This window comes from Cavia porcellus, unplaced genomic scaffold (genome assembly GCF_034190915.1).
Source record: "Cavia porcellus strain 051 isolate PalLab524CR breed Dunkin Hartley unplaced genomic scaffold, mCavPor4.1 scaffold_19, whole genome shotgun sequence".
Lineage (NCBI taxonomy): Eukaryota > Metazoa > Chordata > Mammalia > Rodentia > Caviidae > Cavia > Cavia porcellus.
This window is the reverse complement of record NW_026947502.1, coordinates 53,785,695-53,801,676: the sequence shown is the minus strand read 5'-3', so window position 1 is coordinate 53,801,676 and position 15,982 is coordinate 53,785,695. Positions and strand designations below refer to the sequence as shown.

General features: G+C 40.7%; 1 protein-coding gene across 3 annotated transcripts in view; it reads right to left on the bottom strand.

Annotated features, from left to right (window-relative positions):
- Adcy8 (adenylate cyclase 8) overlaps positions 1 to 15,982 on the bottom strand; it is a 225,732-nt gene that overhangs the window by 40,534 nt on the left and 169,216 nt on the right. For 2 of the 3 annotated variants that reach the window (XM_063231066.1, XM_003467348.5), the window contains 2 exons: positions 14,540 to 14,629; positions 4,712 to 4,884 (listed from right to left, as the gene is read on the bottom strand). In XM_063231066.1, the coding sequence (XP_063087136.1) occupies positions 4,712 to 4,884; positions 14,540 to 14,629 (263 nt within the window). The remainder of the gene's footprint in view (positions 1 to 4,711; positions 4,885 to 14,539; positions 14,630 to 15,982) is intronic. The other variant, XM_013149932.3, reaches the window with a different exon arrangement.

The following is a 15,982-nucleotide window of genomic DNA, read 5'->3' as shown; positions in this document are numbered from 1 at the left end:
CAGTGAAGAGACTGCAGTGCTTGGGGTGAGATGAGCACTTTGTAGGATAGCAGAATCTGTACCTTGGAGAGGTCATGTTTAATAACAAATGTTAGCATAAATCAAATGCTTATTGTAGACCAGAGCCTGTGCTAAGTTTCTTTTGCTGTATTTAAGTTTTTTTTATATTCTTAGAACACAGGAACTATTAGTATGCCTACTTCACAGATGAGAACAGGGGAAGTTAATCATTTTTACATAATTCGATCAAGAACACAAGTCTGATTTATGGGAGAGCTGAGATTTGAATCCAGGTGGTTTAAGTGCTAAACTTGCATTTTCATGTTTTGTTATATACTGCTTCCCTGTGGGGATACTGAAGAGGATGACTAGTGTTTGGCATAAGATCAGGGAAGAGGTGCTTCTCCTCTTTTTGGCTTAGCATTATTAACTAAGACAGATTTTGTTGTAGAGGTGGCTTGGTGAGCAGGTTGGAGGATATGAGTCTGGACTATCTTAGTGGAGAAGGAGCCAGACTGCCCTGTCCAAGATTCTGGGCGATTTCCATCTTTGATAATTCATCTGCTTTCTCCAGGTACCTCAAACCCAGTAACAACCAGCACAAGTGGTCATGGGCTCCTAAATCATGGACTGAAGCCCATCAGCATGAGCAGCCTGTGATTCCCAACTGGGTACACACTGACACTAATCCATTGCCTTATGACATAGCTGAGAGGGAAGCAGGTGATTGACCTTGATCATCACAGCAATGATATTGGGACTTTTATTTCTACAAACCTTACTTAGCCATGTAACTAAAAATTTCTCCTGAATGCCTCAAAACCAAATTCAGAGTGGAATTTCTCTCCTAAGAAAGAAGAGATAAGAAAAATGAACATATGCTGAGCACCTACTATGAGCCACACACACAAGAGCCCCACAATAGCTCTGTAATATTGCTATGGATTCAATTGTATCTGCCACAAGTTCATACGCTAATTCATATTCTATCACCAAATATCACTATATTTAGAGATAACTGTCTAACAAGAGATAGTTATGGTTTAACAAGTCCTAAAAATAGGCACTCTAACTCAGTAGTGTTGGTGTATTATACAAAGAGGAAGAAGCATCAGTTCTCTCTCTGCCTCTGTCTCTGTCTCTGTCTCTGTCTCTATGTCTATGTCTGTCTCTGACTCTGTCTCTGTCTCTCTAGCTGTTTGTCTGCTGTCTGTCTGTCTTTCTCATTTTCTCACTCATTTAGAATCTACCAAGAAGGTGCTGGGTGCAGATTAGGGAGCAATCTCTTGCCAGTAACCCTATAAACTGGAATATGCCACTTGGGACTACTCAGCTTCCAGAACTCTGAGTTGCTCAAACTACTCAGCCAGGTTTGGGATATTTTGTTATGATAGTCCAAACTGTCTAATACTTCATCTGTTAGCTAATTGATGTCTGAAGAAGGAAATAACTTTCTAATGCAACTGAGTCTGGATTTGAAGCAAAGTCCATGTCTTATTTTAATACTGTGTTTACCTTTGAAGCAATAAAGTTAAGATGATTTTATTTTTACAACAAAAGTGGCTTACTTTATTCATAAATCTATTTGCCTCCTTTTTTGATCATTTCTGCATAACATCTATTGTGGCTAACAATTTTACCTAATTTGGAACTCTTCTGACTTTCTTTGTACCCTGCAATATGGTAGGAAATTTATTACATGATTTAAACAAAATACATGCAGTACATATGTGGGTGGGTCAGAAAGACCCACATTTAATCCAGCTATGTTATTTACTGGCCACAGGCATCACACCATGGAGTAATTATTGACCTGTCTTGACAATGTTACTGTGAGATTCAAATAGGGTAAAACATAAAATACATCATACACATGTATAACATAATACAGAGTATATGGAAATTATGAAGAACTACTGTGAATAATGCTGTAAAGAATATAAGAAAAAACATACGTACCCATCAAAAGATGACTGGATAAAAAATGTGGTACATATAAACCTAGTGGAATACTATTAAGCCTAGGAAAAGGAGGAGAACCTCCCATTTCCTACAACATCCTTGTAGATGAATCTCAAGGACAGTTTAACTGAAAGAAGCTGGGCACTGAAAGCCAAATACTATATTTATTCTTTAATTATGATACCTAAAAATATTTAATTTACAGACGCAGAGAGTAGAGTGGTGGTTACTTGGGTTTGGAACAGGTAATAGAATCGGGAGGTGTTGATCAAAGAATGGAAATTTTCCGTTAGGCAAGAGAAATAAATTCAAGAGATTTGATTTTACAACATGGTGACTGCAGTTAACAGTGCACCGTGTGCTTGAAAATTGCTGAGATGAGGTGGGAAGGTCACTGAGAATTGAGGCCAACCTGGGCTACATAGTGAGTTCAAGGCCAGCTTGAACTACATAGTGAGACCCTGTTTCAAAACAAGTAAAAAACAAACAAAAAAACAAAAAAATTTTGAGAGTAAATTTGAAACCCTATCTCCATAAAAAAATGTTTGTCAGGCAAAGCATATGTTAATTAGCTGGATTCAGTCATTTCACCCTACATATAAAATTATGTACACTGTACATATACATTATTTTTATTTGTCAGTTAAAAAAAAGAACTTTGCCAAATTTGTTAAGAAAAATGTGGTCAATTGACAAAAACACTGGGCAAAAGATGTGACCTAATAATTCATATAAAAGGAAGCCCAATAGGACAATAAATAAATTTTTAAAATGCACAAGTTTAACCCATCATTGGAAAATGTAAATGAAGTCAGTGAAAAAATGTATTCTCATTAGTTCAGTGAGATTTAGAAGACCTAACAATGGCGTGGGCGAGAGTGAGAGGCAACAGGACCACTGTTTAAGAGGAAAATTGTTTCAGTCATGTTGGAGAGCAATTTGGCACTATTACACTTTTCAAATTGGAGAGTGTGGGTATTCTCCAATTCAGCAAGTGTGGTCTTAAGTAAAGCCCCAGGAGACATGTTCAGGATGGTTACTGAAGCAGTTTTTACAGGGAAAAGCAGTAACAGCATGTACGACTATTAAAAGGTCAAAGGATATAATATATTTTGTATAGAGCACAGTTAAAAATACTTAGCAGTGCTGAATATATATCATAAGAAATGCATTAGATTTATAAATATCACCTCAGATGGCTCTAAGAATACAATATTGTATGAAAAATACAATTTTATATAAAGAGCATAGATATAGACATAAAAAATATATAGTGTCTTAGCAGTTGACTTTTGAGAAAAGAGATTAGCACCAGGGAAGAGAAATTTCAACAATTCTGAAATATTTTATCATTTTATAAATGGAGAAGAAAATGTGACAAATTGTTGGTATTATTTCCAGGTACTGGTTCATGTGCTTCGATACTAGTTTCAATTGCGTTTTCTGAGGTTTCTTGGTTATCTTTCTCTCAGACTGTTGGTCACGTATTCTGGCTGCAGCTGTACCTTCGCGGTTCTACACCTGAGTCCAGCCAGTCCAGGAGGCAATACCTGACCTCTCTCCCTACAATACTTTCTACATGAGGTCTGCTTTCTCCAGTAGCTGTAGAATAGGCCAAGTAATGTCACCAAGAAGTGTGTCCAGAGACAGAGGTTGTGACCAATGCAGAAAACGGGGCAGAAGCCAGGCGACACATTGCTCTGCCTTGCTCTGTTCAGAGACACTTCCCCCAGCACTGCAGCCTATCAAGAGGCACGTCAACTGTCTGAGTGATGGGTCTTCCAAGACACCAGCTGAATGTGTCTGTGATTTATGCTGCAGGCATAATCTGACACTAACTTGTATTTTCCTCCTACCCTCTTCTTTCTCAATTTCTTCCCTCACTTTTTCTGCCCTGGGGTTGCATTTGTATGTGGAAGACTTTCTTTAGGTTTGTTTCTGTAAAGAATCTAGGCTAAGCACTACTTTTTGTACTTTTTATATTTTAGAACTTTCGTGTGTTTTAGAACACGTACAATGCAAGGAGCACATATGCTCAGCCCACCATGTCTGCTATTATTAATACTGCCGTAGTCAAATTTAAACTTAAATTTAGACTCAAGTATTAGAGCTGGAAGAAATCATAAATGTGTAGATCTGGAGGTAACCTCATCTACTATTTAGGTGCCACTTAATCTAAATTTTAATTAATAATTAATCTATAATTCATCCACATTTGTAGTTTCTAAGCTTTTTGGCACCAGGGGCTTGGTATGGAAGATAATTTTTCCACAGAGTGGGAGGGGCTGGTTTTGGGATTGGATTTTTGCAAGCAGGGTGCAATTTAAGGTGCAATCTCTTGTGTAGTTCACAGCAGGGTTTTGGGTCCCATGAAAATCTAATTCTGCTGTTAATCTGACAGGAGGCTGGCACTCAGGTGGTAAAGCCATCAATAGGGAGTGACTGTGAATACAGAGAAGGCTTTTGCTACTGACCAGCTGGTCACATCCTGCTAGTTAGCCTCTGTTCCTAGTAGGCCAGGTACTGATTCCGGGCCATGGCCCAGGTGTGGGGCAACTCTGGTTAAATGATACAACTGAAAAGCAGGGATTTTGCCCAGAATTGGAAGACAGAGAATGCCTGAGTTGAGGTATAAGTCAGCATCACATCTGTTACCGAGTTTCAATTATCCCACCTCAACCTGTATCCCAATGATTCCACTTCCCATTAGCAGAGGAACAACTTTGGGCACACGATGGTGGACACTTACTTGCCACTGTGGTTCAGGTTGTCATAACGTAAAAAGAGATCTGCGTAAATGGTCTCGGTCAGCAGAGCATAGATGGCAATCATGATCAGAAGCACAGCCAGCTTCAGAACTGAGTTCAGTCGGAGGAAAACCGCACAGGTCACCATGGCCAGCACCCCGGTGAAGACAAAATACTGCAAACAGAGAATGGGAGTGGTCAGATTTCCCCGCAATGTCAGACCTTCCCGCTCCTGCTCCTTGTCAGGGACACCCACAGGCCTCCTTGCATGGGCGTTTGTTGGGCGTTTCCCCTTAAAGGTCTCAGGACCTCCTGAAGTCAATGGGTCCTTGAGTTGCATTTTTTATTTTCTTACCCCTAAACCTGTGCTCCCTATTTTTGTGAATGGGACCACCATTCACATTATCTTGCAAGCAAGACAATTCAGTTTTGTTTTCTTCCACTTCCCTACACTCCACAGTTAGGACACCCTATCTATAGGTTCTGCTTCCCTAACGGACAAATACGTGGCCTCCATTCAGCTTTCTCCTTCTCCTTTTCTGTTTTTCTGGTCTCAAGGATAACATTGGGACAAGTTTTCTGTTAGCTCTGTCTGCTCAGAGGTCCCAGTCCCCAGCCAACACACACTGGTATTTCCTACCTATTATTTCCAAAACAAGATCTGGTCACAGTACTTCTTGATTTGAAGTTCTTTCACTGCTCTCCGCTCTATCAAACTTTTCTTCTTTGTGAAGATACATCAGATTTCTGTCCACTCTTGGCCCTTCCTCCCTTGCCTTTGGACCTTGTTGTTCAACTCTCTCTATGTGATTAAGCCTTCCTTCTCTGACAAATGTCAACTGAGGTGTCCTTTACTCTGGGAAACTGTCCTGGATATCTCCAGGTCCTTCCTTCTGAATCCTACCTAATTCCTCCAGCATCCACTGCAGAGAACAGCATGACATCTATCACTGCGTCCAAAGAAAACATCAAATTGCCAATGTTGACCTCTTGAAGAGCTGAAACAGTGGACAGTCTCCAGTGTTAATCTTCCCACTCACATTTCAGTTTCTGTGGAAGTTCCTCCAGCCCATTCCCCTTATAGAATCATTCCACACTAACCCCTTGGATGATGGGTTCAGCTTGTGATTATCTAACAAGGAAACAGTGAATGAAACTCACAATTTGTTGTAATATTTAAACCTCAATGCCTCTATACATCTTGCTCAAGATGTATAATGATTGCTCAAGATGAAAAATATAATTCCCATTTTATGGGTTAAGAAATTGAGGCTCATAGAATTTAAACCAATTGTTCAAGATCTTGAAAGTAACATCTAGGTCACCTAGATACAATCAGTTTGCATAAATATGACTTTAGTGGGATTACTAACTTCTAAAATCCAACTGGTTGCCTTCTCTCTCCTATTAGAGAGGTAATTTTTGTATGAACAGGGATAATAGGTAAGAATTTCTAAAAAAATTTCTAGGAAATCATCCCTTAAGATGTGTTTCTAATTTCTTAACCATACTGACTCATTTGTGATACTTTGCAACAAATATTGATATAAGCAAATGTAGATGGTGCCCTGGTTTCTGGCTGAGAACAAAGATCCTGTCCCTGAGTGGGGCACAGGCAGCCTCAGAAATGAGTAAGGCGCTCCTGTGTCTAGCGCATCTTTTGACTGTCTTTTCCTTTCCTAGTAAGCTCAGTTATGTCCTGGTACAAGGGGATGATAAGCCTTCTTTGGCTGTCATTTATGATCTTTCCTTGGGCAAGATTTTTAAGAAACTTGTCTTGTTGCCTCTGTACAGTATGTGAAGTGACCAGGCAATAAAAAAAGTTTCTTTCTTTTTTTTTTTCTATTTTTTTTTTTTTTTTTGAGACCGTGTCTTGCTGTGTAGTTCTGGGTGGCCTTGAACTCATTATGTACCCCAAACTGTCCTTGAACTCACAGCCATCCTCCTACCTCAGCCTCCGGAGTGCTGGGATTATAGGTGTGTGCCACCCCACCTGGCCAAGAAATTCACTCTTCAGAGTTTATTTTCCTCATCCAGAGAAACTTCTAAGACTTTACATTTATAGATCTGAGGGTTCCTGGCTCATTGCTGTTTGCATTACAATAAAGGGCTATGCATGGCTTTGCCAAAGCAAATTAATCCTGCATTAGATCAAATGTCATGGAAATTATTGTGCTCTTAGAGCAAAAAGTTGTAGGCCTACAGGGATGGGATTTTTGAAAAGATATGGTAAGCATTTATTGGATGCCTATTGCAATCAAGCCATGTGACAGACCCTTGAAATTCCAAGAAGAATAAGAGACAACCCAGGACTAAAATAAATCATGGTGAAAAAAAGGGAAGCAGGCATGAACATGTCACCGGTAGACACTGTAAGAGTGCTCTGCCGGTAATATGATCAGACACAATGGGAATACGGAGGCGGGAACTAGCCAATCTTAGGGCGAAGACATGTGTGGAGTAGGTGAGTTTGAACTGGACCTTGAAGGATGGAGAGGGCTTCACATGACAGAAGATGGGAAGACAGAGTACACACATACACATGCAAGGCCTAAGGAGTAAGGTGTCAGGGGAATGAATTGCTCAGGTTTTATTAGAGAACCATGCACCTGGTTATTATGGGAGCTGGTAACACAGGCAGGGAGAAAAGTCCTTTCTTTTTTAAGCCAAGATTTATGAGCGTATAACAGGCAAAGGAAAGTATAGATTTGTGCAATGATGTGATAATCTTCCTCTTTTTGTTTCCTGGATCAACTGTGTTAGTGAGTTCTTGCCGTCTGTCTAGCATCCTCCATTCTGTTAAAATGGAACCTTCCAGAAGTGCTAAAATCCACATGGTATCAAAGACAGCAGGGTGTCAGAAACACCTTTTCCATCCCCTGTACACCTCGAGTCAGCAGTGGGGTGGGCCAAGGAGAAGGAGGAAAGCAGGAAGCTAGAGGGGTGTTGTGGCTTTGGGAATGGCTCTTTTGTGATTGATCATCAATTTCATGTTTCCTCTACCAAACTGCATAGGCAAGTATTCCTATAGCATAGGCAGGTATTGTACCCAGTGATTCTTAAATTTCTGTTCTTTTATGTTACCCCAGGAGGAGGGGGGGTCTATGGGATTATCATTATACAGTGGAAATTACACTGTCGAAGGGACCATGCAAACAGAGCATAGAAAATAAAGACAGAAGGTGTAAAGACAAATTTAGAAACTATTATGCTTAAGGGGCTGAACTACGAGAAATAATGGTATTAATTAGAACTTGCTGGGGTTATTGAAGGGGAGAACTAGAGGGTAGTGGTGAAAAAAAATATATATGCATATATCCCAAAGAATAAAAAGTTCATGTGCAGAGGTTTGCAGGAGAGCATTGAAGTGACAACTCAGAAAAAAATTTTTTTAAATAAACTGGAATCAGGATGCAAAATTGCATAGATAATATGATTACAATGCAAAATATGTACACAGATATAGCATAGCTTTTGAGTGCTACTTCTGTTTGTAATTTTCATTCATTTTATTTTAACATGGAATTTCAACTGAGGCAGTTGTTTTGTGCTCCTTTGGTACTGAATCCTTGTACCCCTGAGATCTCTGCATCCTATATAGCAGTGATGGAGAAACTTTTAGAGCTTTCAGTGGTAACACACAGCCCGCTGTGGTGCACATGACCTAGGTTTGCCACCACTGCTACATAGTAAAGAGGTTCCCTGCTTCTTCCTACATCTTTTAATAATAAAATACATTAATTCCAAGAATTATATGAGAAATTTTAGGTACTTAATCTTTGGTAGAGGAAACAATCCATGGATTACTTTTGCACTGGGAAAGGGAAGAAGAGATCAAAAGTAGCACAGCCATCAGAGCATTAGAAAAATTGGATGCTGCAATAAGCACTGGCGCTTTGGCTTCCCAAGTTAGAGAAAAGAGCAAAAGGCATTTCCGTGGATTTGAAGAACTGGGAATGGACAGTGGATAACATGGGAGGTATGGTGTGGGTCAGACCAGACCCTCGTGTTAGATGAACTCTAGGTAAGATGAGTGCATGAGCGACTTGTTGGGAGACTGTGAGTTGGGGGTAAGTGGATGGAGGGTGGATGTAATAGTTCCAATCAAGTGTTTATTGGTAAATAACCTGTGCAAAGTTATATGAATTATAACAAAGATTATATGAAAGTTATATGAAAGTTGTATGAAATATAACAAAGATAATATGAATGATCTATGTGCTTCATCTTATTTAATTCCTAAATGTCCCAAGGATAGACTCTATTCTTACTTCTATTTTCTAGAACACAAAAGCACACACAGCACTTTTCTGCTTCTGAATTCTCTAGGCTTTCTATTCTCAGGTGACAGACTATTTTGGGAACTCACAAGTAAAACAATTTTTCTAAGTCTGAAAAAAATCATAACTCCATGACAAGACAAAGTGTTAAGAGGAATAATATCTGATTAAAAAATAAAACAAGTACTTTATGCACCAAACCATCCAATTATTAATCCACGATTGTTAACTGAGGATCTGTTATGCACCAAAATACTGTACTAGGTTGAGGGGTACCATACCGATGCTGGGACATTGTCAGACCAAGACATAAGTTACCTTGTTAATGTGTGCATGGTTTCTTAGAAGGGAGGAAGGAGAAGGATTTTACATAGTGATAACCAAAAAGAAATGGAGCATCTACCCACAGAAGTTACAGCGACAGACTGGACCCTGCCCATATGGCTGCAGCCAAAATTCCATGGCATTATAAACTTACATGATGAGTAGGGAGGAAGTCAAGCCAAACATTCCTAAAACTCAGTGAGGCCCAAAGCAATAACCAAGGCTTGTCAGTCAACTCATACATGACAACTCACAATCCCTCACAATCACAGCTGCTGCAACACAGTGCAGCGTGCCCAGGGGGCAGACAGGGCTCTGCTCATCCCCAGCTTAGCCTGAGGTCCTGCAGGTTCAGGGAATGAGGGCGTCACCTTCTGGGGGCACCATGCTTGTGAGTGGAGAATGCAGTCTGACTGTCTAAGCTGTTTCTAGCACTGTGTCCGGTAGGGAAAAGAGCTTTGGTTTATGTTTGGTGCTCCGGGATAATCCCAAGCGGAGTTGGCTTATTCTAAATTCTAGTTTCCACGGCTGTCTTTTTAAAGTCTGCTGTGCTTCTGATCTTTATTTTTTAGTATATAACATATTTTTCCTGCTCTACTTACTTTTAAGATTGTCTTTATTACTTGTTTTGATTAATTTGATTATGTTGTGTGTGTGTTCAGTGTTTATTGTGCCAGGATTTTATTGAAACTTCTGAACATGTGGGTTTATAGTTTTCATCAGATTTGGAAAACTTTGGGTATTATATCTTTAAACATTTTTAATTTTAATTGCAGCATGTAATGACTGCACTCTTCCTGGGGAGTTGGAGAATGTATGTAACATGTATTAATTGTCTCATCCTTTTTGCTTTTCTGCCCTCCATTTCCCCCCATGTCTTGGTCCTCTCTCTTTTGCAAAAGATTCATTATCTGTCTTTTATTTGCTTTCAAATCTATTTATATTTTCATCTATCTCTGTCTCTCTTCTTTTTGGAATTGGAGGCCAATCCTAATTTTATATGTGTGTATGTAAAATATGAGTATATGTAAATATAAGGTATGAATACACAAAACATAAATATACAATGTAAAAACATATAATGTTACCATAAATTTTCCATGATGGTGTTTAATTTTATTTATTTTAATACTTCAATTTGAATACTTCTGTTGCTATGTCATTAGTTTCAATGACATTTTTGTCTTCAATGTGTAATCTTTTAAATTTTCTTCTAGTTTGTTTTCATTTCACACACTATTGTAGTCTTCACTTCTTGATATGCAATCTGGATTTTTATATATCTCCTGTTTCTTAAGCGTCTGATAATAGAATACAATTAAGATAATTACTTTATCATCCATGTTTGTTAGTTATAACATACATGGCCAGCTCTGAATTAGCTTCCACTGATACATTTTTTCCCCTTTCATTAAGTCACAATTTTCTCTTTTTAAAGCTGAAGAATCTCTGACTGTATGCCAGATAACATTACCTTTTTATACTCCTACAAGTATTCTTGAAGTTCAACTGAGACACAAGAAAATTGTTTGTGTCTTGGGATAACAGTTTGATCTTTTTCAGTTTTGATTCTATACTTTGGAAAGGAAGAATAGGGCAGATCCTTCTGATTGCGTGGCCTCGGTGAATTAAGCTTTTGGGTTGGGCTGGTGGAAGCAAACCCTCCAATCCGAGTGATCTTTTCAGATGGTTCTTTTTCCCAGCATCACTTTGCTTCTTCACAGGTTTGGATTGAATAGACCCTCAGCAGGTCTCTGAGTTTCTCTCTGTGCCATTCTACCCTCTAGCAGTGTCTTCTGTGCACTCGGGCCATCTTTTCTCTCAGACTTTCAGTTGTGCACATTCAAACCAGTAGTCCACTGGGTTTTATCTGGAGGTGCCTCCCTGAGCCGTGGTCTGAACTCACGATGATAATAAAGTCAATCACGAGGCTGGCTTCACTTGCTTCCTGCTTTTCCGCCATCATTCGCTTATGGTTTATATCTAGATGTTCCCCCAAAGCCTCATGTGCTCACAGGTGGGGCTTTTCAGAAGTGATTAGTCCACCGATGAATTCATAGCCAAATGTGATATGGGGAGACACCAGCATAAAGTATCTGCTCATGGCCTGGTCAGAGGAGGTAGGTCATTGGGGGTGTGGACTAGAAGGCTCTCCTTTCCTCATTCCTCCTTTTGTCACTGTCTGATTCTCAATCACCATGCCATAAGCAAACCTCCTCTGCCACGCCCTCTGCTGTGCCACCCTGCCTTGAGCCAACTGGCTATGGACTGAAACCTCTACAAACTGAGCTAAAACAAAACCTCATCTGTTAAATTGTGAGTGTAGGGTAGTAGTGGTGAACCTACGGCACACGTGCCACAGCGGGCACTCAGAGCCCTCTGTGTCAGCACTCTGAGCATCGCCCCAGCAGCCAAGCACCGGAGGAATGGGTTCACCTCATAACCACAGCCAGCTCCAGCTGCCTAGGAACATAGCAACTTGTCTACTCAGATGTGCCAGCGTCTAGAATAAAGGGGCTTGACTCTAAACTGAGGGCTTTCCCAGCAAGCCTCCTGAAAACCACATCCAAGTGTCAGAGATGTCAACACTTGGGCCTTTTACCTGGAATTTGCATTTATTTTACAAACCAGTGTCTTTTTCTTCCCTTAGACTGCTTCTCAAATCATAGTTGGGATATGACTTTCTTTCCTCGTATCCTAAAATGTCACTTTTTTTCAGCAACCAACAAGCCTCTGGTTTATAACTGAATTACACTTTAAGCCCCAAATTGTAAGAGCTTGTATCGTATCACTCAGTTTGATGGCATGTTTTTGAATTGGACACAGGTTTCTCCTCAGGTCAGGTAGAGATATCAGGCATACAGACAAAGAAACATGGGCTCAGAGACATGGAATAATTGATTTGGGGACACACACTTGTGAGTGACCAGCAGTTGGATCAAGCCTTTTAGAAGCCAAAATGTTTAATTCTTTCTACTGTGGTAAACAAGCCTAAACGAGAAACACAGCCATATATACTAGGGTGGAAAATGTGGGTCAAATTATGTGGTAGTCATAGCTGGGGTAGTTTGCTGATTCCTGTGTAAGAAGACTTTTTGGTTGTAGAAGAAAATAGTAAATCTCTAATAGCTCACTTTAATTTTCTCTATCTTTGAAATTTCCATAATGTTTCAGGTATGTTAGCAGAGTGTTACTGGTAGAATTATCGATAACATATATTCTAGCATGTGCTCGAAATCATTTTACTGAAAACAAAATAAATCATGGTTAATGATTTATTAACTGTGATTTAATGAAGAAATACTTTATGCCAGTTATGGTCTTAAGTAATTTATATGAGTTGATTCACTTAATCCTCATAACAGGGAGGAAGTTTCTGGAAAGTTCTGCTTGTGTACTTCTTTTATGGATAAGGAAACTCTGGCACTCAAATGAAGCTGTTTGGTCAAAAACTTACCCACCACTCCCTTAGGACTGCAAATCCCTGGGTGCTATGCTCCTAACAAGGGAAGCTCAGAAGTGGGACCGAGGGTACACAGTGCTGATTTAGGGTAATGTGTGGCACAGACCACGCAGGTCATGGACACCTGCTTCACATCAGATGTACTGTTAGGGACAAAGGGTTTGTGACTCATCTAGGTGGGCACCACGAGAAAATTTTACTTGGCTCCACAATAGCTATGTGAAGGAGGCATTTTTTTTCCCACTTTACAGATGAAGAAATAAGTTCAGAGACAATAAAACCTGGCTCCGTTGGAAGTGAAATCCAACTTTGCCTGTTTCCAACTACCCAAGCCTTGGCTCACCCAGACCAAGAAGTTTCTGCAGAGCTGGCTACTTGCATAATCCACTAAATGGATAAATCCCAGAGCATATGGGTTCCCCTGTGCCTTGGAAAAGCCTCTTTCCTGCTCTAGGGGTTGAGATCAAGAACAGGCAGATAAGGTTTGAATGACAGTACCAGACCATGATGACTGAATTGCAAAGTGAAGGAAAGAAGGACGGAAAGCAGGATGGAAAAAAGTGAGGGAGAAAGAAAGGCAGGCAGGATCTCTGCTGTGCACTCAGCAAATTACTTTCTGAGCTCTATTTCCTTGATTTGTGATGTGGAGACAGTAGCAGAGTCTCCCCCATACACCTGAAGGACTGAACTGTGCTCTGCATTTCAAATAGCTACTTATGCATTTGGGTGGAAGGAAGTGAGGCTGACCTCCTTTTCAGAACGCTTTTCAGACCTGTCCTCAGACCTAGCAGAGACTACAGAGTTCTTTCTCCTCTCATGCATCCTAACGGTCCCTAAGTGTGTCCGTCTTTTAGAGAACAAGTCCATCTAGAGTCTTCAGGGAATGTGGCTGGACAAAGTCTGCTGGGAACTCTGAGTTGTTCTTCCAGACTTAGAACTTCTACCCCAACATGTGAAGGACTGGGTCGTGGCTCACAGAACACTTAGACTGACCCCAAAGCCCAGAGGGAGATCAGTGCCAATAGAGGATAGCCTGAGGACCTGAGGACCTGATAGACATTGTGAGGATGGGTGTTCTGTTGGGGTGACTCTTGATCTGATGGTGTTTCTGGCCCTCTCTCTACCACATTGATCTAATGTTATTTGTAGTTTTCTACTTGTGTGTCTCTCCCTCCCTTTCCTTCTCTTCCCTTCCCTTTCTCCTCTCTCCTTTTCCTTCCTTCCTTCCTTCCTTCCTTCCTTCCTTCCTTCCTTCTTTCCTTCCTTCCTTCCTTCCTTCCTTCCTTCTTTCCTTCCTTCCTTCCTTCTTTCCTTCCTTCCCTCTTTTCCTCAATGCAGCAAATACTGTCTGCACAATGACTTTGCCTGAGAATGGACACCACGGCACACGCTGCTGCAGGGTTTTATAGGTGACTGAAGGGCAAATGAGTAGAGGAAAAAGATAAGGAAAAGAGAAAAATGGATAGAAGAAAAGGTAAAAAAGCAGGAAAAGGAGAAGGAAGAAGGCAGAGAGAAATGGTGAAAGCATAGAGATGGCACAGAGGCAGAGGAGGGAGCAGGAAAGGGGAGAGAGAAAGCAGAACATGTAAGGGAGAAGAAAAGACAGAGAAGAGGAAACAGAAGACAGGAAGGAGGAGGAGGGTGGAGAAGGAAAATGGGTCCCTGAAATTACTTTCTATAACCCTTTAGCCAGTATTATTTATTTGGAGCTGGTGGAGATATCTATGTCCAACTCTCACCAAAGGGGGCTTGTAAATAAATACCTCTGGGTAGGAGCAGATATCTGTAAACACAGCTGAGGAATTGAAAGTCAGGTTCTTCAAGGGTATCGACTTGTCAAAATCACACCACAGCTGCGGATTAAAAAAAGAAAGAACAACAACAAAAAAACAAAAAAGACACAGGAACAACAAAGTCAGTGTGAGTGCTGGAAATGGAGCAGTGGACTATGGGCTCCTGCTTCAGCAGAAGCCGGGGCGGATGGGCCATGGAGGGGCTCGACTTCACGATGGAGGTGCCAACTGTGATTGCCTCTGTTTTTTAAAACACCACTGCTGGCTCAGAAAAAATCTTTTGCAAGCCAATCAGGAAACCAGATTAAGTCTTCTCTGTGATACTGGAGCATGCTTGTGGGGCTCAGAAGAGAGAGTTGGAAGGAGCAGAAGAGGTCTGGGGCAAGTTCACAGCCTGACTCTAGGGTCAACAGCTGGGAGGATTTGAAGGCTCTGAAGGGTCACTGTTTCCAAAGACTCAGGGTTGAAGTGATGGACACTTCCTACGACCATGTTGCTGGTACAGATATTTTGGTGCTTAGAAACAAACAACTCCAATGGGCTAAATGCCTCCTCTGTGCCAGACACTGTACAAAAAGGCCTCACAACCACCTTGTGATGTAGCTACAATTTTTATCCCCATTTTACAACTGAAAACTGTGAAACTCTGAGGAGTAAAGTAACTTGTCCAGGCTCCCAGAGGCAGTTCCTGTTGGGGCTGAGATTGGAAATGCAGGTCTATCTGACTCCAAAGTCTCTGATCTTCCTGCACACAACTGTGCATAGCAACTCTGACCTAGAGCCATCTTTCCAAAGCCAGCATCCCAGAATACCTCCTTTGTCATCCAAACTTGGCTTCTACTCCACAGCCTGTGATTAATAGATCCTCCCTACTTTCATTTCAAGTTCTATAATCTGTAAATATTCTTCAGGTGAGAAGCTTCTGATGACAAATCCCTTTCTCTTTATATCCCTCAGCCCTTCTCCCCAAGGACAACTGCAAGAACTCGAGGAAAGTATTCATTGAGCCATTTTAGGCAGTGAATTTAAGACAATCTAAGCGTTCAAGTCACAGCCCAAAGACTGTGGGAGTCTAGAGCTTGGGTCACTGGATACTTGGGGACATTCCCTTACCACCCAGAGGGCACACTGATGGTTTCAGCCACAAGATGATGCCTCAACTAACTAGTGTCATTATGCCATGTTTAAGACCTGGAATCAGATGAGTCACCTCTAAGGTCTAGCTGACTGATTCACAGACAACACAAATTATTTGTATATATTCAGAAAATAACTATTGCTACCATAGTATGATGCTAGAGAGAAAATGAAATCATTAAAATATGGACATCAAATTAAAGAGTGATAATATTATGGCAGTTGGAACTTCATCTTAACGTGCTATGTCACATCAAATATAAACTCTCAGAACGC